Source organism: Miniopterus natalensis, chromosome 3 (genome assembly GCF_054644295.1).
Source record: "Miniopterus natalensis isolate mMinNat1 chromosome 3, mMinNat1.hap1, whole genome shotgun sequence".
NCBI lineage: Eukaryota > Metazoa > Chordata > Mammalia > Chiroptera > Miniopteridae > Miniopterus > Miniopterus natalensis.
Genome location: NC_142083.1, coordinates 65904061 through 65929108, shown reverse-complemented (window position 1 = coordinate 65929108; position 25048 = coordinate 65904061). Strand labels below are relative to the sequence as shown.

The 25048-nt window shown below is 43.6% G+C and overlaps 2 protein-coding genes across 5 annotated transcripts in view; both read right to left on the bottom strand.

Moving 5' to 3' along the window:
- The window catches only part of TNFAIP8 (TNF alpha induced protein 8), a 111578-nt gene extending 100856 nt beyond the window's left edge, over window positions 1-10722 (bottom strand). Inside the window, exon 1 of the mRNA XM_016204609.2 lies at window positions 10588-10722. Coding sequence (XP_016060095.1) covers window position 10588 — 1 coding nt within the window. The 5' untranslated portion in view covers window positions 10589-10722. The remainder of the gene's footprint in view (window positions 1-10587) is intronic.
- An 11126-nt stretch (window positions 10723-21848) lies between these two features.
- Window positions 21849-25048, bottom strand: part of DMXL1 (Dmx like 1) — a 123779-nt gene continuing 120579 nt past the window's right edge. For all 4 annotated transcript variants that reach the window (XM_087815506.1, XM_016204603.2, XM_016204604.2 and 1 more), the window contains one exon: window positions 21849-23928. In XM_087815506.1, coding sequence (XP_087671632.1) covers window positions 23704-23928 — 225 coding nt within the window. In that variant the 3' untranslated portion in view covers window positions 21849-23703. The remainder of the gene's footprint in view (window positions 23929-25048) is intronic.

Genomic DNA, 25048 nt, shown 5'->3' with positions numbered 1-25048 from the left:
TGACCATTCCAGTGCATGATCATCCCTAACTCCTGGATGCTGGCCCTGAAATACTATTCTCATGGAAAGAAATCAGAGATTACTGAAGAAATGGCTGATTCCAAGTACAAGACAAGCCTAAATCACCTTCACATACCAGATAGCACAGAGCCATCAGTTTGTTAAGGTCATGTCAGGAAGACTCAGGAGCTCGAGGCTCCCACTGGTCAAAGATGGGACTACTTCTGTCTTAGTAAAAATTAAATTTCAATGGATTGAAACCCATCAAATATATTTAATTCCAAAATCATAACACTTTATAAAAACCAAATGGTCACCTTCTGAGAATAAGAGGAAACCAATTCTTGAAAACTGGACAAATCAAAGGAAAGAATCAAGCATTTACCTGTATTTTCTATGTGAACTGTACCACTGGGTAATCAAATAACAGATTGAAGGGGAGCTTATCCTTATAAATTATTCCAACTAATAAATAAAATCAAAGCAATAGAATTAGAATGTCACCATTCTGCAATTCCTAATGAATTAATAAGTTGAGACAGTGAGGATCAACAATTGCTAATGTCAAAAAGGATTGGAAAAAACAGACATCATGTGCCTCCCAGTGAAAGGATGCAGCACCTGTCATCATGCCAAAGGGATCAAACCTGAGTCTGATTAAGCCTCTGGACCCAGATGCAGGAAATAGAGGGCAAATTAACAAGTTGAAGTGCACCATGAGTGTGCCTCTTTCGCTATATCAAGACTGAAGGAAACTACAAATCAAACACTGCAGGTCTGCCAACAGAAATTTCATATATATTTTTTTAATTTTTAAAAATATATCTTTATTGATTTCAGAGACAGGAAGGGAGAGGGAGAGAGAGAAATAGAAACATCAATGATGAGAGAGTCATTGATTGGCTGCCTCCTGCACGCCCACCACTGGGGATCGAGCCTGCAACCCGGGCATGTGCCCTGACTGAGAACCAGGATACGGCCTCCTGTATCCTAGGTCGATGCTCAACTGCTGAGCCATGCCCCAGCCAGGCGAAAAATCATATTTTTTAAATGGAGGAAGATATTAAGGGAATCTGTAGATTAAAAGAGACTTAAAAGACATCAAAATTTCAAGAAATGGGCAAGACTAAACTACAATGAGTCAGGCTGCTCACTTGGATGATAAAACCATAAAGAGATTTGAGGAAGTGATTACTATAGAAGTCGTGATGGCATGTACTTTGGGGGAAGTGGAGGGACATATGACTGAGACAGGATATATGAAGGTGCTTTTGGGGTAGGAAGCAAAGTTCTACTTCTTGACCTGAGTGATCACTATGAGTGACTGCACACACAGCACTAAATCTACTAAGGCCAATTCCCTGCTGCCTGAGCCTTCTGCAGGGTGCAACCCTGGCACAAGGATCATCGAGAAGTCCCACCTTTTACAAAACTTTCCTCACGCAAAGACAGTATGACCCGAGGATGAATCTGCCATCATGTGGATTGGCACTCAACAGCGTTAGCCAATAATAAAGACACATTTCTCTGAGTTATTCAAGTTGTCCAACCTCTTCTTAATATGAAACAGGAGATCAACGTTATCCTCTCAATTTGGGCCGTGCTGCTCCATTGATTTTGAACTTCTACTTCCCTACTTTGAAATGTAAATTACATCTGAAGTAAACAGGATTTTTGGTACAATCTGCAGATGGAAACAGGTCCTAAATGACAGATCCTAAGTGCCGGGATGGGGCCCTGCACACTCCGTCTCCCTCTGTGTCTGGCAGAGGAGACTGGTGACTTGTTGAAGGTCACCAGGTGAGTGCACCCTCCATGGTTCACCTTTTTATTACTGAAAATAATAAAATGTGAAAAATAAAATCTGGATGCAAGCTATGAAGAAGACCCTGATTGCTGGAGAGGTAACAGCCTTTGAGAGTTAAGAGAAAATGAGGGAGTTTGCAGCATTTTATTAAGGGGTCAAATTCTGTAGCAGTTCAGAGCACAAGTATGGGATGGTGCCAGGTGTGAATCCCAGCTCTGCCAGGGACATTCAAAACCACACAGTCTCTCATCTGTAAACTCAGATTAACAGTGATACCTTTCTCATAGATCCCTTATGAAGATTTAATGAAATAGTGTGTATAAAGCATTTGCCCATTATAGGTACTCAGTAAATGTTTGTCATGATGACTGCCATTGGGATTGTGGACATTGCCAGAAAACATAAAGAACACTCTATTTGATGGACATCTTCCGGGTCTGAATGCAGGATGAAGACATGCAAAGTAACTAGTGCTATTTTTATAAACCCAGAGTCCTCAACATCAAAAAGTCACTGGTAGTAGTAATTAAGTATATGTAATAGTCAACACCTTCCACATCTTTGTTTTGTTTTTCTCCCAACTACTCATCATGGGTAGTCAGTTTTCATTCCAATAAAACCTGGGATATTATATCAGTAATAGTGACGGACTTAGCGGGACAGCTTCTAGGGCAAGGGAGCTGGGTCTAGTGCAGATGTTGTTAGTAGCTCAGTAACCATGCCCCTCTCCCTTCTTCCTATTGGCACAGCCACCTCCCACTGAGGAGGTCCCCTCAGCACCCACTGCGCACTTTCACAGCTTCCCTTGCAGCTATGACTCAGTGCTGGCCAAGAAGACCTGAGGGAGCTTCAGGAGAGATTTTATCCCCTGATGAAGAGAATCAGACACTACAGAGAACAGATTTGTTGCTGCCCTCTCTGGGTCCCCCACCCCCACATCCTTACACACTTCCTGCCTCTGAATGAGGTGGGGGGGAGTGTAAGCAATCCACTGCTGAGGAAACCATTTTCTGCCCATGAGGCGGCAAGTTTGTAGGAAAAAAGTTAACATGCTAAGGATGGGAGAAGAGAAAGATGAAAAGAACCTGGCCCCTGATGATACTGAGTCACTGACTCAACTTTGGATGGGACCAACCCCAGACTACCCTTCATGTAAGATCACTTAATGCCTTTACTATTCAAACCACTCTTAGTTGAGTGTTCTCTTACTTGAAGTCTAAAGCATCCTGATTGTTTCGGGATGAACTGTAATCCACCAGAATATTATGTAGAAGCCCTAATCTGCAGTACCTAGAAATGAGACTATCTTTGGGAGATAGGGTTTTTAAAGAGGTGACTCCACTGAAATGAGGCTGTTAGGAGGCAGTCTGAATGGTGTCCTTATAAGAAGAGATTTGGACACACAGACATCAGGGACACACACACAGGCACACACAAAAGCTGAGAGAGGGTCAAGGTGGTGAAATAGGTAGATGCTGTGTTTGCCTCCTCCCATGGCCACAACAAAATTACAACTAAGTTATAGAACCATCAACCTGGAGAACCAACTGAAGACTAGCTGGACATAAGTCCTATAACTAAGGATATAAAGAAGATGCCGCCCAGCTGGGCATGGCTCAACGGTTGAGCGTCCAGGTGATTGGGGTTTGATTCCCGGTCAGGGCACATGCCCGGGTTGCGGGCTCCATCCCCAGCAAGGGGGGCATGCAGGAGGCAGCCAATCAATGACTCTCTCTCTCTCCCTCTCCCTTCCTCTCTCTGAAATCAATAAAGATATATTTTTTTAAAAACACACAATCAAAATGCAAAAAATAAAGGAGGAGAAGGAGCAGAAAGAAAGAAGAAGTTACAAAGAGGTGGCCTCAAGGGAAAAATATTCTGTTCTCTGTTTTCCCATTGCCCACCATTTTAAAATGAGAGGGGTGCTCTGAGAACAGGATCGATCCCTGACGGTGCCAGGACCTCAGGACATGGGGTTGGTGGGGTAGGGAAAACAGGCCACTTGGCAACTGAGAGTCTTGGGCCTGGGGTTCCTTCCAATGTGTGACACTCCTGAAAACAAAGGACATCCACCCATGTCAGTGATTTACAAAGCAGCGTGAGATGTCCTCAAATCAGCTAGCGCTCTCGATGATGCTTTCAGCACTGCCAGTGATGCAAATTCTAGATTTTCAATGAGTGAACGCTGAGCAGACTCCCCAATGTCTCTGCTTCATAGCTTTCGATTCCTGAAAACTTGTGGGCCGGAACTATTGGGTTTGGTTGTCATTTTTTGTTCTTGACCTGGTTGTTGGTCATCATTTTTCAACCCAGTGAGGACCTACTTGAAAAACCACTTTATTATTTCTCAGGATGGCTACACAGGTGTTCATTTCAATCTTCTTTAAACCTTAAAGCTGTACTTTGTACTTTCATGATTTGTTCTCTACACTGACCAAAAAAAAAAAAAAAAATACACACCAAAAAAACCAAAAGAACCCTATAGATATCTGTTCCTGAATAATCTTCTCTGTACAAGACATAAAAACTAGTCTCCCAAGCTAGGGGTTTTCAGTTTGCTGCACATCAGTCTCCTAGAAATGCAGATTGCCAGGCCATGCCTTTGCGATGCTCCAGGTAGCACCCAGGAATCTGCACTTTTGTACCAAGCTTCCCAGTTGATTCTGTCCTGCCGTCAAGTTGGGAGCTATGGCCCCAGATGAGCCCTCAAATTACAGCGGCACACTGGACAAGTTCAACGTCTCATTTGTCTTATCACCTCTGTGTCTGCCCAGATAAAAACGTTCTCAAACCACCTCTTCAGGGGCACACGGAGCAGGAACACGCCGCTTCCTCGGAAGGCTCCCTGTTGCCACAGAGCCTCTCGCTCTGGCAAGTAATAGTAGCGGTTCTTTCAGGCATTATCACCCCAGGCCATAAACGCAAAGGAGCGAAATGGCTCAGCATGTGCAGCCCAGAGGCCATCACTGGGTGCTCGGGGAGGGAGGTCTGAGCTCACTCACCTCTCCCAAGCACACTCTGTGAGTCACCGGGGGCCTGTGTCTACACCAAAGCAGAAGGGAGTCCATGGCCAAGTCAAGACTGCTTTGTTCTTCTGGGGCTGTGACAGTATTTAAGCAAACACCAGCCATTTCCCAAAAAACGACCTGATCTTTTTAAAGAGAAGAAAGAAAAAATAAGAGTTGTTGCCTGATCAGAGAGTGGTGTGATCAGGTACTGGGCTTACTTCTTAAAGGTCTGAGTCATCAAAGTTTGTTTTGAGCTTTGTGATATGTTGCCAACATTGTGCTTGCAGTTTTTCTCAGAAGGCCACCGAGGCATGTCTGCGGATTCCCGCGCTGCATCGGCATGTGTGTGAGAGCCTGAACCCAGCCAGCTCAGGAGCCCGAGGCAGGAAAGGATGGGGAGAGTTAGGTCCCTGCAAGCACACGCCGCCTCTGCTTCCCTCACTATGGTTGACAGCCATATGATAAGAAATTCATTTTTTAAAAATAAATAAAACAATAGCCAGGAGTGGAGAAGGCTTGAACTAAATGAATTTGGTTTGAAGAAATAAGAGCTAGGCTTAGAGAAGATATTGGCGAGGTGGGCTATTTCTTACTTTTGGCCCTTTGCAAACATTCCTGTATACTATGTGCCCTAAAGAGTAGCATGTCCCCAGAAAAGTTTGCCCCAGCGGATAACCCTTCAGAGGCATCCTTGCCCTCTGCCTCCCAGAACTCTCAAAACTTCCCCTGAGGACATGCTGGCCCGAGTCCCTTTGCGACACCAGGGCAACTGAGACATATCTTCCTGTCCAATCTTCCTGTCTATTCCTTGGATAATCTGGTTTCACCCATTACCTGTTTTACACAAGGGCCTCCAGAGGTGAAAAGCTAACCCACTGTTCACAACTCAATGCAATGGGTCTTTTAAGAGCTTTGCTCACACACAGGGAGACTTACTGGATGTCACTCTCTTCTTCAAGCTCAGACACCTGAAACCCAGGTGCCCAACTCTGGCTCATCTATCTTTAGCAGGGGCCGAGGCCAGATTTCCCTACATAAGCACGTGACTGTGCAGCTGGGAATCACTGAAACTGTGCTACATCCACGCAGCAATCTGGGCTCCTCTGGCATCGTTAGAGGGAAAAAAGAAAGTTCACGCTAAGAGCACACAAGGTACAAGTTACTGCTCTCCCGCTCTATGCCACTATCATTCAGTACAAACACCATCCTCTTGAAACAAGACAGATTTGGCCAATCCAACAAAGCCTACCACGTGCTAGGTGCCTTCTGCATACTGGATAGCACGAGAGGAACATTCTGGCTTAATCCACACAACAATCCCATGACGTACACACTATTCCCAGTTTCCAGGGGAAGAAACAGGCCTCAGAGAGGTTAAGTAGATTGTCTGAAGTAGCACAGCCTGTGGTGGCTGAGCCAGGAACGGCTGATTCCAGCAGACTCATGTGAACCAAACCTCTTCTTGACTAAACTAAAAGTCATCTTTACTCCTAATGTTTAATGAAACCACAACAAGTGAAACTTTGGACTTAATTCCATTGTAAGTAAATAAACTCTCAGTGTGGGGTGCTCCAGTAGAGGCCCATGACCTCTCACCTTTTTTTCTTCTTCTTGGTGGGAAAGACTGCTGTAAGCCTGGCCCTCGGTCACTTCGAGAGAAATAAAGTCACGTTGCTCAATAATCCCCCTGATCTCTATTAAAAAGCAAAACCCTAGGAAAACAAACTTGTTACACCCATCCAGCTTTGCAGCTGATTCTGAACCATAAATACTTGCTTTTAGAGAAAAAGCAACTACTCTCCAAAAGGATGGGTGGCTGCTATCTGATTATTATGGAGTCTCTGACATTTTCAAACAAGTTTCTCAGGTAACTTCTATGCTTGACATAAAAGGCCAAGAAAACAAAATCCTGTGGAATTAGGTTTACTGTAGTTATAACAGTGGTTACTGCTAAGAGCACATAGACACCAGAAGAAATGTGGTTGCCCTGGCTGGTTAGCTCAGTTGGTTAGTGTGTCGTCCAGATACGCCAAGGTTGCAGGTTCGATCCCCAGTCAGGGCACATACAAGAATCAACCAATGAATGCATAGATAAGTGGAACAACAAATCGATGTTTCTCTCTCTCATTTCCTCTCTCTAAAATCAATCAATAAAAAGTGTTTTAAAAAGAAGAAATGTGCTCACTTCAGTTTCTTATGATTATGAAATTTAAAAAAAAATTTTAAATGGATTCTTCTATTGTCCTATATAAGGCCCTTTACTTTCTTTTTTTTAACACTTTATTAAATTTATTGAGGTGACAATGGTTAATATGAACATACAGGTTTCAGGTGTGGGTTTTTACATTACAAGATCTGTATATTGCTCTGTGTGCCCAAGCCTTTACTTTCTATTGTGAAACAAAGAAGAATTCTGACCCCATTTTTGCCACTATCAGTTTACCTTCAGGGACCCATTCTTAAAAACATTTTTCTGCAAGTCACCAGCCCTCTGGGATCCCATGCCTTCCCATGAACATGAGAGGGTTGTGCACCACCACACACATGGTAGTTCAATAAATGCCTGCTGCCTGCATGAATGGTGCTCGCCTCTCGAAGCTGGGCTGAACAGACACACCTCCCAACTTGTATAACAGCAAACGTTACGGTCTAAGATTCACAGGCCAGGTGGTTTCTAAGGTGCCTCTTGCCAATCACATTCTAGAATTATCTGCTCTCTACTTATAGCTCATTTCCTCTTCTTTCCACCAGCATGTAGACTGCAAACTAACCTTCACTGGATAATGTTTGACCTCATTTACATTTTGCAACAAGGTTCGCTGATTTTTTTTTTTTTTTTTTTTTTTTTTTACTCTCAGTGAATCATTCATTTTCAGCTACTGGGAAGCACCATTGGTGGACAAAAGTCTAGAAACTGCAGTCAGCTCAGACCCCAGGTCCAAAGACATGAAAACCAGAGAAGGGAGCGCTGGGATTGTAACCCACAAGGAAACATAAAGGTTGGGGTGTTAGAATCTCCTTCTTGGTGTTTGTTGAGTTCTGACCGTGTGCGTTTAGTATTAAATGCAGGATGTGGGCAGCTTGAGGAAGGGCAAGGTAATGAAAGTTAATCTGGTAGAGCACAGTGCCTTCCCTTCCCTTCTGTATCAGAGCTGATTCTTTCTGTGAATGCCAAAACGGGGTAACTGTCTGCTTTTTATCCAGGTTGGCCCCTGTGCGTGACCCCATTGCCCAAGTCAGTTCCCCTGCTACTGGGGTTGCATTAGTACTCCCTTTCCCGTCCGAGAGAAAACAGGTGGCCCTTACTGTTATCACTGACGTTCCCTGCCTCCTGGAGGTTACCCCATGTTCAACCCCTTCAATTTATACCTGACAAGAATGGAGGGAGTAGGGGAAATGACCTATTCTTCAGGGTGTGGAAACAAAGCTCAATTCTGAGTACAAATGACATCTTCAAGAAGGAAATGTGTTACTCCAAGGGGCTGTCCCAAAGCAGTAAAGGACTAACTGGATCCATTAACTGTGAGACCTCTGTGGTGCCCAGCACTGTGGCATTAAGCAATTTGAAGTTCCCCAAGTCACAAAGGACCTAGAAATCTGCTCCTCCCCCCACATGGCATTTCCTAATGAGTACTGTTTGGATGCAATCATTTCTCTCCACACACCCTTTCCTCCAATTTCAAAAGAATGAAGACCTGCAAAGAACAGGCCTCATAAAATACTCTGCTCCTGGCTCTTGCAGTGTGTGTTCACCCTCTGTTTCTGCCATTCTGTTGGGATCCCAGAACAGCCTGTGCTCACGACACCTCACTACACAAATGATTATATCTAGCAATATAGTCAGAACCAGAAAATTAAGACAACACAGATGAGAAGATTTTCCAGCTCACACCACTCCTTTTCCAATTTAAACACACTGGAACATCAGCACATTAGAAGTCTCCTTTAAAGAAAACCTTCAAAGGCCCATTTGTGGAGGATCACTACTTTGGGGGTAATCTTCTTAAATTAATAAATTATTAATGATTCTTAAATTATCAGATAATCTAGATGAATATAATGGCTTTATGAAGCCTACCTCTGTTAATGCAAAAGCTTAATACAAAACATTCAATATCTAAGATATTCCTATTTTATAGTGAGGTAAGTAGTAGTCCACTTCCCTAAACTTTATTTACTCAAATTGCAGGTAAACATCAAAAGGTGGGCAAACGGTAGAGGGGGCAATTAACGTGTGTGGACGGGCACAGGCATCCACAAAATCTACAAAAAAAGGTAACTGTGTTACAGCTCCAGTATTAACAACAGCTTGCTGACTTAACTTCCCATGACAGATCTAATTAGAAGGTGGCAATAAATGTTTCCAGGTGTTTAATTAAGTGTGATAATTATTTCTTTCCTTAAAGAGATGGAGTCATATGTTTACATTTCGAAGCATAATGTTTCCTTAGTTAAAACTCTGTGGAAACGCTTTTGGGTAACACAGGATTCAAACCAGGATGAAAATACCTGTTGCAATAAGCAGCACTTAAAGTGATTTAACAACTCCAACTTGCATATGCCAGTGCACAATGGCCACTAAAGTCTGCTCTGTTCTGGTTATTTCCTTTGGCCACAGAGTTCTGTTATCCTTACACCGAAATGAATAATTTCTACTCAACATGTCATTTCCCTACCAGCATCTCTTAAATGAATTCTTACCAAGGAAGTGGGGAGGTTTTCTGAGTATTTCTACTTTCACAGAAAGAACACAGCAAGAATAAACTGAGAGCTAGAAGAATTCAGAGACTATTAGAATTGGATGGGACCTCAGCAACCAGGGAATCATTTCATAGATGGATTCAAGTACAGTACTGCTCTCAATTAATGCTACTGATCAACTTTTTTAAAATATAGAAATATGCCCTACATTGAGATAATACTGCCCCCCCACACTCACTCACACACACACACACACACACACACACACACAATAATTTACGGAGGAAGGGAATTATCAGTTTTAAGTAACTCAAGGATTTTGTTGTTTCAACACTGGGCACTCAACAACTGTCTCCTAGGCTTCCATGGTTTTCTGAGGAGGAGGAGCTCTTTCTACAGAATCCTGTGTGTTAGAAAATCAGTTGGCTTAGAGATACGGTGTCACCCCTTTAGGTGCCCAAGCCTGGTCGGTCAGCCTGGTCTTGAAAGTGCCCATCAGCCGCCCTGAGTCCGAGGGCGCTGGAGCGCCACACGTGCGCACACAGCTTTCCTCTTCAATGGAAGTCTCCACCGTTGGATCTCAGGGCAAAACTCTAGTCCCTGCCGGCTGTACAATGAGGGTTGGATTACAATCTCAGGCCAGCATCTCGGTCTGCAATCTGGGGCACCCTGATAACCCGGCGGTCCCTTTCGACAGCACGAGCTGTAACAGGGGGGCGTGACACACGGAGACGGGGCCGCGTCCACAGAAGGAAGGAAGAAGCCGCGCGTGGGGCTCAGGGCGGGGTGTGGAAGTTAAGGGGTCGCCCGGGTCGGTAGGGGCTCCTACCCGACTCTCAGACTGTCGCGGCGACGCAGGAACTGAGTAAAACCCGGGGAGTTCCCACGCTGTGCGCGCCCGCACACACACCTACACACACTCGCTCACACGTACCTGCTCACACCCACGCACACTCACTCCTGAAACTCTCGGTGGGCGGAAAGCGCGCCCCCAGGAGGAGCCCACAGCCCAGCAGCCGAGAAAGCCCCGCGAGGGTGCGTGCGGGACCCGCGCGCCGAGGAGTCACTTACTCGGAAGAGGGGGCGCGGCGGCGGCGCCGGGACAGAGACGAGCTGGGCGACCTGACCGCGCGGACCGAGTTTCCCAGTCGGTTGAACGCTCGCGGGCTCCCGCGGACCGAGCAGCCAGGAGCGCGCAGGCGGGCGGGAGAGAAGAAATCAGGAGCCGGGGGCGGGGCGGGCCGGCCCGAAGGGAGGGGCTGAGCGGCGAGGACCGCGGGGAGGGGGGGGGAGGGGGGCACGGGGGGGGGATGAGGAGCTGGAGGCCGGGGGAGGGGCCGGGAGGAGGAGCTGGGAGGCCGGGGGAGGGGCCGGGAGGAGGAGCTGGGCGGAGCTGGGGCGGGGGCGGGGCCGGGAGGTGGGGTTGGGGCGGGGCCGGGAGGAGGAGCTGGGAGGGCGGGCGGGGCCGGGAGGAGGAGCTGGGAGGGCGGGCGGGGCCGGGAGGAGGAGCTGGGAGGGCGGGGTCTGGGAGGAGGAGGAGCTGGGAGGGCGGGGTCTGGGAGGAGGAGGAGCTGGGAGGGCGGGGTCTGGGAGGAGGAGGAGCTGGGAGGCCGGGGTCTGGGAGGGAGGAGGAGCTGGGAGGCCGGGGTCTGGGAGGGAGGAGGAGCTGGGAGGCCGGGGTCTGGGCGGGAGGAGGAGCTGGGAGGCTGGGGTCTGGGCGGGAGGAGGAGCTGGGAGGGCGGGGTCGGGAGGAGGAGCTGGGAGGGCGGGGCCGGGAGGAGGAGCTGGGAGGGCGGGCGGGGCCGGGAGGAGGAGCTGGGAGGGCGGGCGGGGCCGGGAGGAGGAGCTGGGAGGCCGAGGTCTGGGCGGGAGGAGGAGCTGGGAGTCCGGGGTCTGGGCGGGAGGAGGAGCTGGGAGGCCGGGGTCTGGGCGGGAGGAGGAACTGGCCTCTCGGTGTCTTCAGTTGTAAAAATGAGATACCACCCTCCTAGTCTCCTATTGTGTTGAGACGTTTAAATAAGCTCATGTATTTATGCACCAGGCCTAGCACATAAAAGCACGTGTGAGTGTCAGCATCTGTTGCCATTATTATTATTATCGGTATGACCCCCGAAATCCCGCGTGCTCTTTTTTTTTTTTTTTTTTTTTTATTCTACTGGCCTCAAGAGTCTGCCTGGCCATGTCTGAGGCCCCTGTGATTTCATCTGGGGACGCTGCAGGGCTTCCTCTCTTAGCTAAAGGCTCGTGGCTCCGGGGAAGCCGGTCTGGCCTCAGCCACCCCCGCGGGCTTCCCTGTGCCAGCCCTGGACGCGGGCACAGGACTAGCTCTGCACCTGGACGGGGCAGAACCTAGGCCCCCTGCTGAGGAGCCCTGACCCAGGGTGACCACTCTCACGGGCGAGGGCGCTGGGCCTTCCTGGAAAGAGAGTGAACCCATCCATACCATAAACATCCCTTAAGCACCTCCTTTATGGCGGCTCTGGGCACAGAGCTGGGTATGAAGTAATACCAGCAAAACTTAACATGTGCGGATCACTGTTCTAATCCTCACAACAACCTAGATGTAGATCCTGTGGCTACCTTCATTTTACAAACTGAAAGGGAGGTGGAGTGAAGTAGAATTGCCTGCCCAAAATTACACATTTAGGAAGTGAAAAGGTATGGTTGGGAGACAGGGAAATAAACATTTGATGGGTGAAATAAACAAAGATCACAACACATTTGGGTTTAAGGGCCCAAAGAGCAACATATCCAGGGTTCAGAAGTGTTCAGAAGAGGAGATCATGCTGCGGTTGTAGCTCTGAGGAGCGTCAGGAAGGTCTTGCTGAGGGAGGTGATGTCTGAGGTGGGTCTGGGAGAAAGAACAAAGTTAACCAGCAGTTCTAGGTGGAGAAAGGGCACAGTAAACATTTTTCAAGCATTAAGAGAGGTTGGGATAGAAGTGGAGTGGAGATTGGAATGAAGCAAAAAAAAAAAAAAAAAAGAACAAAATCCAAGTGTGTTTTCCTATAGGACCTAAAGAATATTAATTTGACCCTTGGTTAGTGGAAAGCCAAAAGGATTTTAAAGATGGGAGACACATCAAATGTTGTTCTAGAAAGGTTAATCTGAAAAACAGCATAAAGAATGCCAGAGCCATGAAACTTGCTTATGAAGTTGTTAAAATATGTCAGGTTGGGACTGTTCACCGTAAACAAAAATCGACTAGGTATTCTGGCTCCAGAAAAAGATTTATAGTCATGTGCTGCTTAACGACAGGGATTCATAGTAAGAAACCCATAGTTAGGCGATTTTTTCTATGTGGGCACATCATAGCCTGTACGTAGGCAAACCTAGATGGTATAGCTTGCTACACACCTAGTCGGTGTGGTACAGCCTTTTGCTCTGTGGAAGGAAGGCGGGGATGATTTTCAGACTACCCTTCTGAGTTCTTGGCTGAGACATTCCTGTAATAAAAGGTAAATTAACAGGAGAAAAACAACAGAAAAGTTTAATAACATGTATGTTACCAGAAAGGGGACCTGGCCTTGAAGGGGCCTGCCTAGGGCCAGCTGGTAGTGTGTGGGTTCTTGACTTTGTGAGGGGAAAATTTCACAACACAAGTCCAGGTGAGTTTTAGAGGACGTTGATTAAAGCCGGGGACAGTGAAACAAGGAAGGGTCTAGGATAGAAGAAGCTACAGGAGAGAGACTGGGTGGGAAATAAGCCTGGGCTGGGCTGCTTTGGCTCACTAAGAAATCAGAGGAAAGGGGGCCTCCAGGACAGGTTCAGGGGGTTTGCCTGGGACAAACTGCCACTGCCCATTGCTGCACTGGTTGTAGGCCTCATGGTGTCCCTTAGAGTTTAGGAGATGCACGCCTGTGGGGGAAGCTGGGTGGGGGAGGTGTGGGTGTGCTCCTGGGAGGGAGAGCTCAGGAAGGACCTTTGTTTTGAGGGGTTTTAAAGGCTGGGGGTTTATCTTGGGGGAGGATCTCAATGGAATATTCATCAGCTTTATGCTGATTTACCAAAATGAGGTTTCTTCTCTTAACTTCATCTGTCCTTAGGTACTGTTGGCAAACTAGATTTCTGCTGTGTCTCTGAGTAGGGCGATTGATTTAAGCTATTTACCCTCTGGTTTGGAAGGAGAAGTGCAAACCATTTACTCTTTTTAAGTGTCCCTTAGTGAAGATAGGATTTACTAGATGGCTGCAAACTGCTGTTTAACAGTCTGTCTCAGTTTCCCTATTTTGCTTGTCCTAGCTTACTAGCCTGTCTCATGTATACCTCCTGGATACATGGGAGAGACCCAGGAAAACTGAGTAAATTGTCAAAATGGATGAAGCCTCCACCTTAAATACTGTCTTCAGCTGACGACAAAAGATGTTGGGGGTAGAGGAGTCAGTTATGGGAAGTTATTGGGAAACGCACAGTAACAAGAATAAGGTTGTTATGCAGATTTTACCTTGTTGTCTTGTGCGTTGATGAGTTTCTAGAGACAAGATGATCCCCACTCTTCCTGGTACAGCCAGGGAGACACCTTTGCAAATAGAAATGTCCCTCACAAAGGTAAATGTCTTTTACAAAGAGCAAGTTCTGCTTGGTTTTTGGAGCTTCTCCCATGTCTGCTGTTTCTTAAAATTAACCAGCCTAAAATAATCCTTCTGCCAAGGAGAAATATTTTAGGGTGGCAAATTCTGTTCCCCTACGGCTTCTAGTCTACGAGCCTATACAGCATGTCACTGCACTGAATATTGTGGGCAGTGTAACGCAGGGGTATTTGTGTAACGGGTTGTGCTACAAAGGCAGTAGGCACAGGAATTTTTCACCTTCATTATAATCTCGTGGGACCGCCGCCGTTTATGTGGTGGGGTGTTGACCAGAACAGCATAATGCCCGGCATGACTGTGCTGGGGCAGGGGGAGAAAGGACTGCAGTCCCATGCGTGCAGACATGGCAAGCCGCGTGCACACAGGGGAAGCGAGAAGCAGCAGGAAACTTACAGAGGGCAAAGGAAGCTAAAGGGAGGGCTCCTACAGCCACCGAGCTCCGCCGTCAACGCAGAGTTCTTCCACAGGGCTATCTCCACCGACAGAGTGCGTGAGAGCTCCTCTCACAGGCCCTCCGGATTCCTGTCTTGGCTAAGTTCTGTCATAAATTTTGACAGGATGCTCTGTTAGGCAGAATAATGACTCCCGGAAAGATGTCCACTCCCTAATCCTCGGAACCTGTGACTATTTTATCCTACTTGGCAAAAAGGATTTGGCAGACGTGCTTAAGGTTAAAGACCTTGAGATGGGGAGATTATCCTGGATTATTTGGGTGGATCTAATCTAATACCAGTTCCATAAAGTGGAAGAAGAGTGAGTTCCAGAGATTCAAAGAATGAGAAGAACTCGACCTGGATTAGGAGCCAAGGAATGTGGGTGGGTGCCCTCTAAGAGCTGGGAATGGATCCCAGCCAACAGTAAATGGGAGTCCCAGTGCCCTACAACCACACGGAACTGAATTCTGCCAGTAACCTGGATGAGCAAGGAAACGGATCCTCTCTTTAGAGCCTCCAGAGAGAAACTCAGCTCTACTACTAACACTTTGATTTTATCCTGGTGAGACCCACACGGAACTTTTGACTTACAGGCCTGTAAAATAATAGGTCTGGGTTGTTTAAACCCCCCAAATGGGGGCAATCTGTTGTGGCAGCAATAAGAAACGAATACAGATGCTGAAGGCCTAAACTAAGTAGGTAGAAAGAAGATGGATTCAAGACTTACACAGGCCCTTGCGATTGATGGGATATGGGAGGCGTTGACCTTAAAAAACAAAGCTGTTTTACCAGCAAAATGTGTTTATTTGGGAATATCAGAGAAATTACAATTTAGGACAAGAAAACTATGGTGACCGTAGGCAAGTCTGAAGAACAGAGGGTTTGCTTTATAGGGGGCAGAAAGAGGAAGTGGGGGGGAGGGCTGTTTCCAAGAGTTCAGTCTTGTCTTTGGCTGAGTGTAGCATTTTCTCCTTGGCTAGGCTGTCACCTGGCAACCAGCTGAAAAGGTACAGGTGAGATTCACAAAGGTAGAGGTATTTTACTGGATTAGGAGAAAATCTTCCTCCTGCTGTGGTACGTTTTCCTGTTTGGGTCTGGGTGGCAGTGCATGAGATGTCCCCCTACATGGCTTCCTGACTCCATTTTAAATGAGGTTTCCTTTGTTTATTTTTAACTGGGACGAGAGAAGGAGAGTTATCTAGGTCAATTCACCTGGTTTCTGGATTAGCAGGCTCAGTCTTTGGTAGTGCTACCCAGTGTTGGGAGGGTCACAGGTAAGTACTTTCTAAATACTTTTTGAGCCTGCAGTGATGCAACTAAATTAGGATTAAAAGAGTTCGTACACTCCCAGCCTCCCCCACCCTCAAATAATTAGAAACGATCCCTGAATGTTCACGGGCAGTGATATTTGTCACCACCAACTGAGGGTTCTAGTAATGGATCTGCCCTGTGTAAGCTGGCTGACTTTGGACAAAGTACAAAGCTTTAATTTGACTTGGCTTCTTCTACTGTGTCAGATAGGAGGAGCCCATGTACACGATTGCTGTGAGCACCAGCCAGGATGTCACGGTGTCTGCAACCTGAACCTCAGGAACTTTCACCATTGCTTCATTTCAGTCCCTCTTGTGCCCAGCTGCATGCACCCTAGAGCAGCAGTGCCCAGAGCCCCATCTACCTTTATCTTTACAGATGAAGATCCCATAACCTTTACCTCCAACATTCCACACCCCCCACTATAGCCTCTCATCCTTGGCCCCCTGCTATTCCCGTATTTCCTACCCAGCCTGACCCCAAGAACCAGCATTTCAGTCACTTGTTAGTGCCTGCTATCCCTTTGCCCCACTGTCCTTTCCTTTCATGCACCTGGCAGTTCTTTCTAGCCATCCCCTTTTGTCGTATTGGCTACTTAAGAAGAACCAAAAAATGTGAAGCTTAATGCTCTACAAGACTCATGACCTATAATCTCAGTTGAGTCTTCATGCAGCTGGTGTGTCCTTGTGCTTCAGGGTGCAAAGGAAAGGGGAGTTCCATCTTTACCCCTTTTCTTGAGAAATCTTCCCCGCTCATCACACTCCCTGCTCTTGATACACAGCCTCACTTCCTATTTTATAGAATATAGACAGATCAATCGTTTTCTCTACTTCCTGACTCAGCTACCAGAAATACCATCTGTTTCCACACTCAGCTTGACTTCCTTTCTTCTCACCCCAGTGGCTCAGAGCAAATCCACTCACCAGTCCTCTGGGGCCTGCCTGAGCCCTCTCTTCTGTCTACAGGGCTGCATTCTATTAAGTACTCCTCCTCTTTTATCCTGAACCTCTCAATTTCTGTATCCCCCCACAAAACATAAGAATGCTAAAATTAAAAGTAATATAGTATTTAAGATTCTTGAGGCACCCTACCTACCACCTTCTCTCTCTACCACTCACCTTAATAGGACCATCTAGACCTGAGAGACTATACAGAACAACAGTAGAAACAATGCAGAGTGGCCATTGCCTCAGCACTTACTCTAGGGGGCGGGGAAAGGGGCCTATACAATCTCAGGCAACTTGCATCACTGTTGTCAAAGAACTACTAGTCTTCCCTTCCTTTAACTTTGGTAAAGACATAGGACTCTGCCTTATTTCATAGTGTGATAATATTTAAAAATTAACAAGATAATTAATTTTCCTATCTTATTTGGGCCAAAAGGTAGTTGGATCATTTTATTTTCAAACTAGCTTTTGCATAGTTCCAATTTGGGGTCATAAAAAACGTGCTGGAATCTAGAAAGTTCCTAATAAACAACCCATTATTCAATGGCTAAATACATTTTAAAATAATTGCAGCTGCAGCCCTAGCTTGTTTGGCTTAGTGGATAGAGCGTCGGCCTGTGGACCGGGATTCGGTTCTGGCCAAGGGCATGTACCTTGGTTGCAGGCTCGATCCCCAGCCCTGGTCAGGGCTCGTGTGGGAGGCGGCCGATCGATGTCTCTCTCTCACATTGATGTCTTTCTTTCTGTCTTTCTCTCTCTCCCCCTTCCACTCTCTCTGAAAAGCAAAGGAAAAAATATCCTCAGGTGAGGATTAGAATAAAAAATAAATAAATTGCAGCTACATCTGGATTAATAAATCCCCTCAGACCAAATAAACCCAAGAAACAAAACCTGCAAACCCTATAAATCAGATGAAGTAGATAGCTGTAACTACAGCCGCATGCCAGAAACACCTCTGTGCATACCTCCTATTTTCGCTTCTGCCCAGCTGAAGGTACAGGAACTAACTTTAGACAAAGTTGTCAAGTTTCAAGAAATCTTCTGACCCCGTTTTCCCTTTTACTCTTCTCTCTCTCACTTCAAGCCTCTACTCTGCTAACTCAGTACCAGCCTCCCTTTTTTGAGTGTAAGGAAACAGCCAGAATTGACCCTTGAACAACATGGGGGTTAGGAACGAAGAACCCCCATGCTGTTGGAAAATCCACATGTAACTATTGATGGGCCTTCCGCATATGCAGATTCCCAACAGCAGGTTGAAAATATTACATGACAAAGAGTAGAAAGCAGTGAGAATTGCTGGGTCCTAGGGTATGCACACTCCCTTTGTATGTGCTTTTATGAATAGTCCTGTGAATCAAATGTCTATTTACTGCTTTACTTTTCCTACTTATTCTTTGTTGACAACTTGATGTTCTCTGCCCTGTTCCCTCACAAGCCCCTGCCCCTACCTTCACCGTGCTCCTTTGACAAAGACCCAAGAAATCCAAACTGCAGGCCCAGCAGGCAGGCATCTGTGTCTCACAGGCCCTCTCAGCCACAACCATTGTTGATCTGCTCTCTTGTTAAACATTTTGGGGGAAAAAGAAATTGAAAATACTACATGACACTGATATGGAAGCATGGGAAAGACTGACAAGTCTCAGAGGGAAGGAGGCAGGGGGATGGGAAGAGATTAACCAAAGAACTTCTGTGCATATATGCATAAGCCTTGGACATAGACAATAGTGCGGTGAAGGCCTGGGGTGGGGCAGGAGCCAGGTGGAGGGGGGCAGAGGGGGGAATATACTCTGGGGGGAGAGCAGAAGTGACACATTCCCCGAGGGAATGAAAGATTTCACAAGGGAGGTTCCATCCAACCAAGTAGAAAAGGGTGAACTGGAGTTTGCCAGGTGGAGAGAAGGGCGCTCCAGGCCGTGAGAGGGAAGGAGGGTCTAACATTTTCCAGCAGGCTCAGAGCACTGAAGCGAGGATGTGCAGCTTCAAGCCGCCCACAGAACCATCTATGTGGCTTTTGTGCTTCACCTACATTTTTGTGGGACTGTATCAGTGAACATGCCGGATGCAAAACATGGCTGTAAGTTCGCCATCCTCCAAACTATTATGATTGTCTAACTTTCTTCCCAGTCCTGTTTCTTTTAGGAGCATTATCATAATATGTAATCTTGTCCTTAGAGTAACCATATGAGCAAGGTAAAGGGTACAGGTATTTTCCCTAATGGAAGTCTAAGCGTAGACTGAGTAGGGTAGAGTTGTTCAATGTTGTGCAAACTAGAAACTCAGAGATAGAATATCAAGAATTTGGGATTAATGGTATTTTCCTATTCCATAGACTGCAATCCCCGCTCAGAGCTATTACACATCACTAGTGATTATACCTTTATCATATTTTGCACTTCTTATCCAGAATTACTTAACTCCTATGTCACTAAAACAAACCCCTTCCTAAGAAAGCTTGCTACAACTATTGTCTGTATCAAGGGGTGACATTATCCACAATCTTAGCTAATTCCATCAGCCACCTTCCCCATGAAACCAAGTTCTCTGCATGTTTGCAGATGTTCACCCCTTACGCCATTCTCTATAGAAATTCTTGTGATTGCTCCACTGGATCCTTGGTCTATGCAGGCTCTTCCTCACTGGGGAACTTATTTTAACTGTTATCTCAAATCTCGCTTGAGCTTTATCCCAAATACTACAAAGGCTAGTTTTGTCTTGTCTTTGCATAATTCTATTCTGAAAGTCTTTTTCTATAAATATGGTCTACATTCCTCGTTCTATTGATAGAGGTCTCTAGTGTACTTACACCCATGAAACACTAGTCCAAGTTGGCAACCCTTTACTTTTTTTTAAAAAAAATATGTCTTTATTGATTTCAGAGAGAGGGACAGGGTTAGAGAAACATCGATGATGAGAGAGTCATTGATGAGCTGCCTCCTGCACGCCCCCGACTGGGGAGCCCACAACCCAGGCATGTGCCCTGACCGGGAATCAAACTTTGATCTCCTGGATCCTAGGTCGATGCTCAACCGCTGGCTGGGCTTTACTTGATTTTTAACAAGGCTCCCACCTTAGTCACGGAGCGCTGCGAGCACAGCTCTCACCTAATGGGCTCTGAGTCCCATAGAACATTTCCCCTCATTACCAATACTCAGAGTGAAGAGCTGGTGTGCTACTTACTTCCACGTGTGAGTTTTTGGTGTGCACACATGGGTCTGTCTTTCTCCTTACCCAACAATGGCCTCATGAATTTAAAAAAATTTATTCAATATTGTGGATTACCAATGGTCTCAGAGTCAAGACACAGGCAAGGTGGTGGTCGCAAGTACTTTTGTTAAGATCTCAGATTTAAGGATGTAGCATGTAGACCCCTTTTGTGAGATGATACAATTTCTAAAAATCTGTACACCACAGCAACCTGGTAGGTGGCCCACGGTAGAGGAGAACCTGTCCCAGAAAAAAATCTGGTACATTCAAGTAACCTATGTTCAACTTCTTCCAAGTACCAAAAGGTAACCTTTCTTACATAGGTAATATCAAGCATCAAAAACACCCCAGCAATTCACAAAAAGGATTCCTGACAACTCTACTCAGCAGAGCAGTTCCTAAAGTTATCAGGTCCTATTAAAAACACAAGTCTCTTTTTGCCAGCACACACGTAAAGTTTGGTGCCATGCTATTGACTGGGAACATAGTGCATCCCCTTCCCTACTCCCATGGTAAAGTCGGATTCTTCCATACATATTTCTGTCTCTGCATCTGCAGAGCCCAAAACATCTAAACCCAAAACAATATGGGATATTACACCTTGTATTTTTCAATTTTCCCCACCAACTTCTTTTCATCAGCAGATACAAATCTAACATCCTTTTAGTGCTGAGAGAATATTCCATTGTAGGAATGTACCACAATTTTTGTTCAAGCATTTACTTATTAACATTTAATTTCCAGTTTTTTTCCTCCAATAGATGTTTCAATACACATCTGTTTACATGTATTTTTGTGCAAGGGTGTTTTTATGTTTATAGGATAATTTCTCAAGTAGCATTGCTCAGTCTGTACAGTAACTTTGCAGTGGTTTAGCTCTGCCAGCAGGGTTTCAGTGTGCCCATCTCCTTGCATCTTCACCAAAACTGATCCTGTCCCTCTTCTGACTTTACACTGATCTGACAGAAACGTTTCCTTAACCATACTTCACGCCTGCTTTTTTGATGTCCTGTTCTGTGAATTATTTGCTGATTTCTCCAATAATTTGCTTATTTTAAAGTTCTCTTTATATACAGAGACATTGATACTTTTCCTGTTACTATACAAATATTTCTCCTAGTCTATCTGTTCTTTTTTAATTTTGGTTGTGGACTCCTGCCATGTGAGATTTAAACTTCGTTTAGTAAAACATGTCTGCTACAATAAAATACGCCTGTTAAAAGATCACCCCTCTGAGGTTGTATAAGGATTTTAAGTGGGTATCTTTGTATTGTGTTCTGATTGTTAAGACTAGTGTGAGAAATTTCCATGATGTTATCTTTTAAAGTAATTTTTAAAAAATAAAATAAATGAATTTGGGCAAGACAGAGAGCAGGAAAGGAGCATGGAGGTGACTGCCCCAGGATTCCACATAAGAAAATACCTACATTTCAGAAAACGAGGCTTGAAATATTGTAAGCTGGTCCATCATTACAAAGCTACATCCTCAGAAAATGCACAATTTTAAGAAATGTATTTTGATGTGTTCACTCCATTAATGTGAATGAAATTTTACATGTATGCACATCATTTTATACTTACATATACATTCCTACTATTTCACTCCCCCCCTTTTTTGAATAATGCTTACCTAGAAGGTTAAACAGATGTGGAAAAGGAAGAACAGGGTACCTGGGAAAGTAGTGAATCCTTTCTACATTAACCAAATTCAAATACGGAAATTCTCTATTTTAAAATGTGACATATACTTTAAACCAACTAAAGTGGCATAAATATTACTTAAAACAATAGCATGCTAAAAAAAGTCACTGCATGATTATTTATTTAAAATATTATGACTCTGGATGTAATTACATATGGGCTTACATAATTTATTATTCATATAAACCCTCAATTAAAATGCATAATTATTCACCCACAATACCTTTTTTATAGTAAGCACAATAAATTTTCTATCTCATTAAAAGTGTTTAAAGCCTTTTGAATCTTGATTTGTGAAGACATTACTGAAAAATAACTTAAGCTTAACTACATCAAACAATGGTACTGTTTGCAATGCTGTCACAGATTCCTCCATGGCAACAGTCAGGTGTTGTTATTGCACGATTTATGATACAGGTTATTATGTGCACATAAACTCTCTACATAATGACAGTGTTTTCACTGCAACTAGCTCAACACATTTAAAACTATGAATACAATGTACAAAATCTTTAACAATATACTTTTAAGATAAAAGTATCCTGAGGATATTACAAAATTCATTTTACCAGCCCTTCATTTCTTTGCTTTATTTAACTCTTTAATTTCCAAGATAATAGTTGTCCATATTTTGTTTCATAAAAATGTTCTTATAGTCCCTATTAACAAAATATATTTAAGCTAAATAGCATATAATTGTCATTTAAACACTTCCAACTGCCTCTCTCCTTGGTTAAAATCAAGTATTTATCAAGTTTTCTATAATTCTGAATCAGAAAAGGTTTAGCAAAACACAGAGAGAAACAGGGTTATCGCATTTAAGTTAAAAGCACTGTGCATTTTTAATATTTTGGTCATATTTTATAATAAAATAATATATTTTGGCAAAAAATAATAAAATATAAGTTTCAGTTTATTTTCTATTCATGGTAGATCTGGCAGGTATTTTACATTTGTAAATACTATCTATTTAATTTGACTGTTTCACATTTGTTTTTAAAAACACTGCTATATGGTTTTCAGAACTTTGACACTAAAAGCACCTAAAAAATAAAATTTAAGTAAAATGTTTGTTTGATGCTCAAAAAAGCCTTTCATAAATTTATAAACTTACTTTTAAGTGTCTCATATATACCAACACAGAATTGTTATTGCCTGCTAAGACATATTTGACTCAATGTGGTCTTTAAAATAATAATCTTGGAAGTCTTCCTGAAATTTATGTGAAAATTAAGATGGGAATTCAAAAATTTAAAAAAAAAGAACATAAAAAAAATAGCTGCAAGAAAGTTGTTATTCTGGTGGCAGTAGTTATTATGGCACAAAAACACATGAAAAGACTTGTCGTTTTCTCCTATATACACAAAGTAAGTTCAAATAAGATGTTCAAGATATATTACATATATACACACAACCACTAACATATATATGTACATACACACACTTGGGCTCCGGAGGGAAACTTCTGAAAACTTACATATTGAACCACTGAAGTCCCAGTAACAGTTTTAATGGAGATGTTCACTATGTTTTAAATTCTTACTCAAATATCAGTCTATCATTAGTTAAGAGAAGAAGAGTTTGAGATGTGTAAGCCTGAAAAAGAAACTGAGAGTGTGGTGAATTAAGTGACGATGGATGTGCAACTGCCTTTACACAAAAGGAGTTTTTACTGTGAAAGAAATTCATGCAGAGGTATCTGCAGAAGAGTTTACCAACCATAAGAAAACAAAACTCCTGTGACACTGTGACTTATTCACTATAACATACTATAAATATGTACTATTACAGCATTACTTATACTCTGGGCAATCGAGTCTAATTCTGAACAACCTTGTTAATTTTTAAGGCATCAGTGCATCAAGGGCAAAGCTCCATAAAATAAATATGAAAACAAGAAAGCATCAGCTTATTTGTGCACAGAGAGTAATCAATGTACATTACATGTGTTGGCCACTTCTATGGAATAGGTAATAAATTATACATCTTATTGTCAAAATGTTATAACATAAATTTCACATCATTTTTCAATACTTCATTTAATGGGCTAAACTGATCTGGCAGGATCCTCATTTTCATTGTTCCATCAGCTCCACATGAAAAAATGTGATTTGCTGGCCCTGTCTCAATCTGCATGACTCCGGTTCCGATATTTCTGAAAATGGACTGCCGAGCATGTTCACTGATAAAAGTGTGAAGAAGACTAAAGGTAGAGAGACTCCAAATCTGAAAGACATTAAGAAAAAAATAAACACTGGGGTTGATGATCACCTAAAAAGTATATATTTAGGCATGTCTTCATGAGCAAATAAGAATTTCTAAAACAAAGATGGAGAAAAGCCTGTGTAGGCCTAAGTTCATAACATCTTGATTTTGTATAGGGTGTTGCACTTTTCTAACTCACTTTGATATTATTATTTCATTCTTCAAAACCCATTAGTAAGAAAGCAAGGTATTTTAAACCCAGCATTGGAGATGAGAAAACTTAGATACAAGGATGTTAAGTGCACACTACAAAAACTTGTAATATTATAGGGACTACAATCAAGATTTCCTGTCTCTCAGCAAAGCTTTGGCTGCGTAGTTCTATAGTGAAATAACCTTGTCTCTATCATATAAAATACTCAGCAAGGGATGAGAACCACTGAGAAGAGGGAAGCACCAGACACCTAGAGGCCCTCAGACAATGCAAATCTATGTTTCAACTGTAAGATAAGGTTAATTTTTATAACTTCAGTATATTTTATTAAATAGAAATTTTCTATTTTCAGACCTTACCAAAATAAATGTGTCTGTCCCTAAAGTAATTTATAAGCAACCTGACTTTATGTGAAGAACCTAATGTTTTCAGGGCATCATTTGAAATTTAGGGAAACCAATTTACTTCTTGATTTTTTTAGATCACATTAACAAAAATCTTACTTTTCCCTAAGAAATAAATTAATTTCTACTATTCAAGGCATTTTTGTTAAACTGTGACTTCTGAATACTACATTGTATACTTTCAAATCTTTTTTTTACTCAATTAAATAATAAAACTGAGTACAAACTAAAGAAGTACTCTAAAACAGTATGAACTGAGGGCAGTTCAAATAAGAAACTAGTTTTAAACTTACGGAAAAAAATTCTGTATGAAAGTTGGTGTATATATTTGATTTTTTTAAAAAGCCCTTTCAAAATTCTATAATTCTAGTTAACTTTTTCTGGCTGAGAATTATGAAAACAATACGCTGGTTCTAACAAAGCAGTCCAATTTATTTGCAGGAAATAGTCTCTCTAGTGCCTAAATTAATGGATTCTAAGAAATTAGACTCCTCCAGTGGGTTGCTGACCATCAGAATAACTT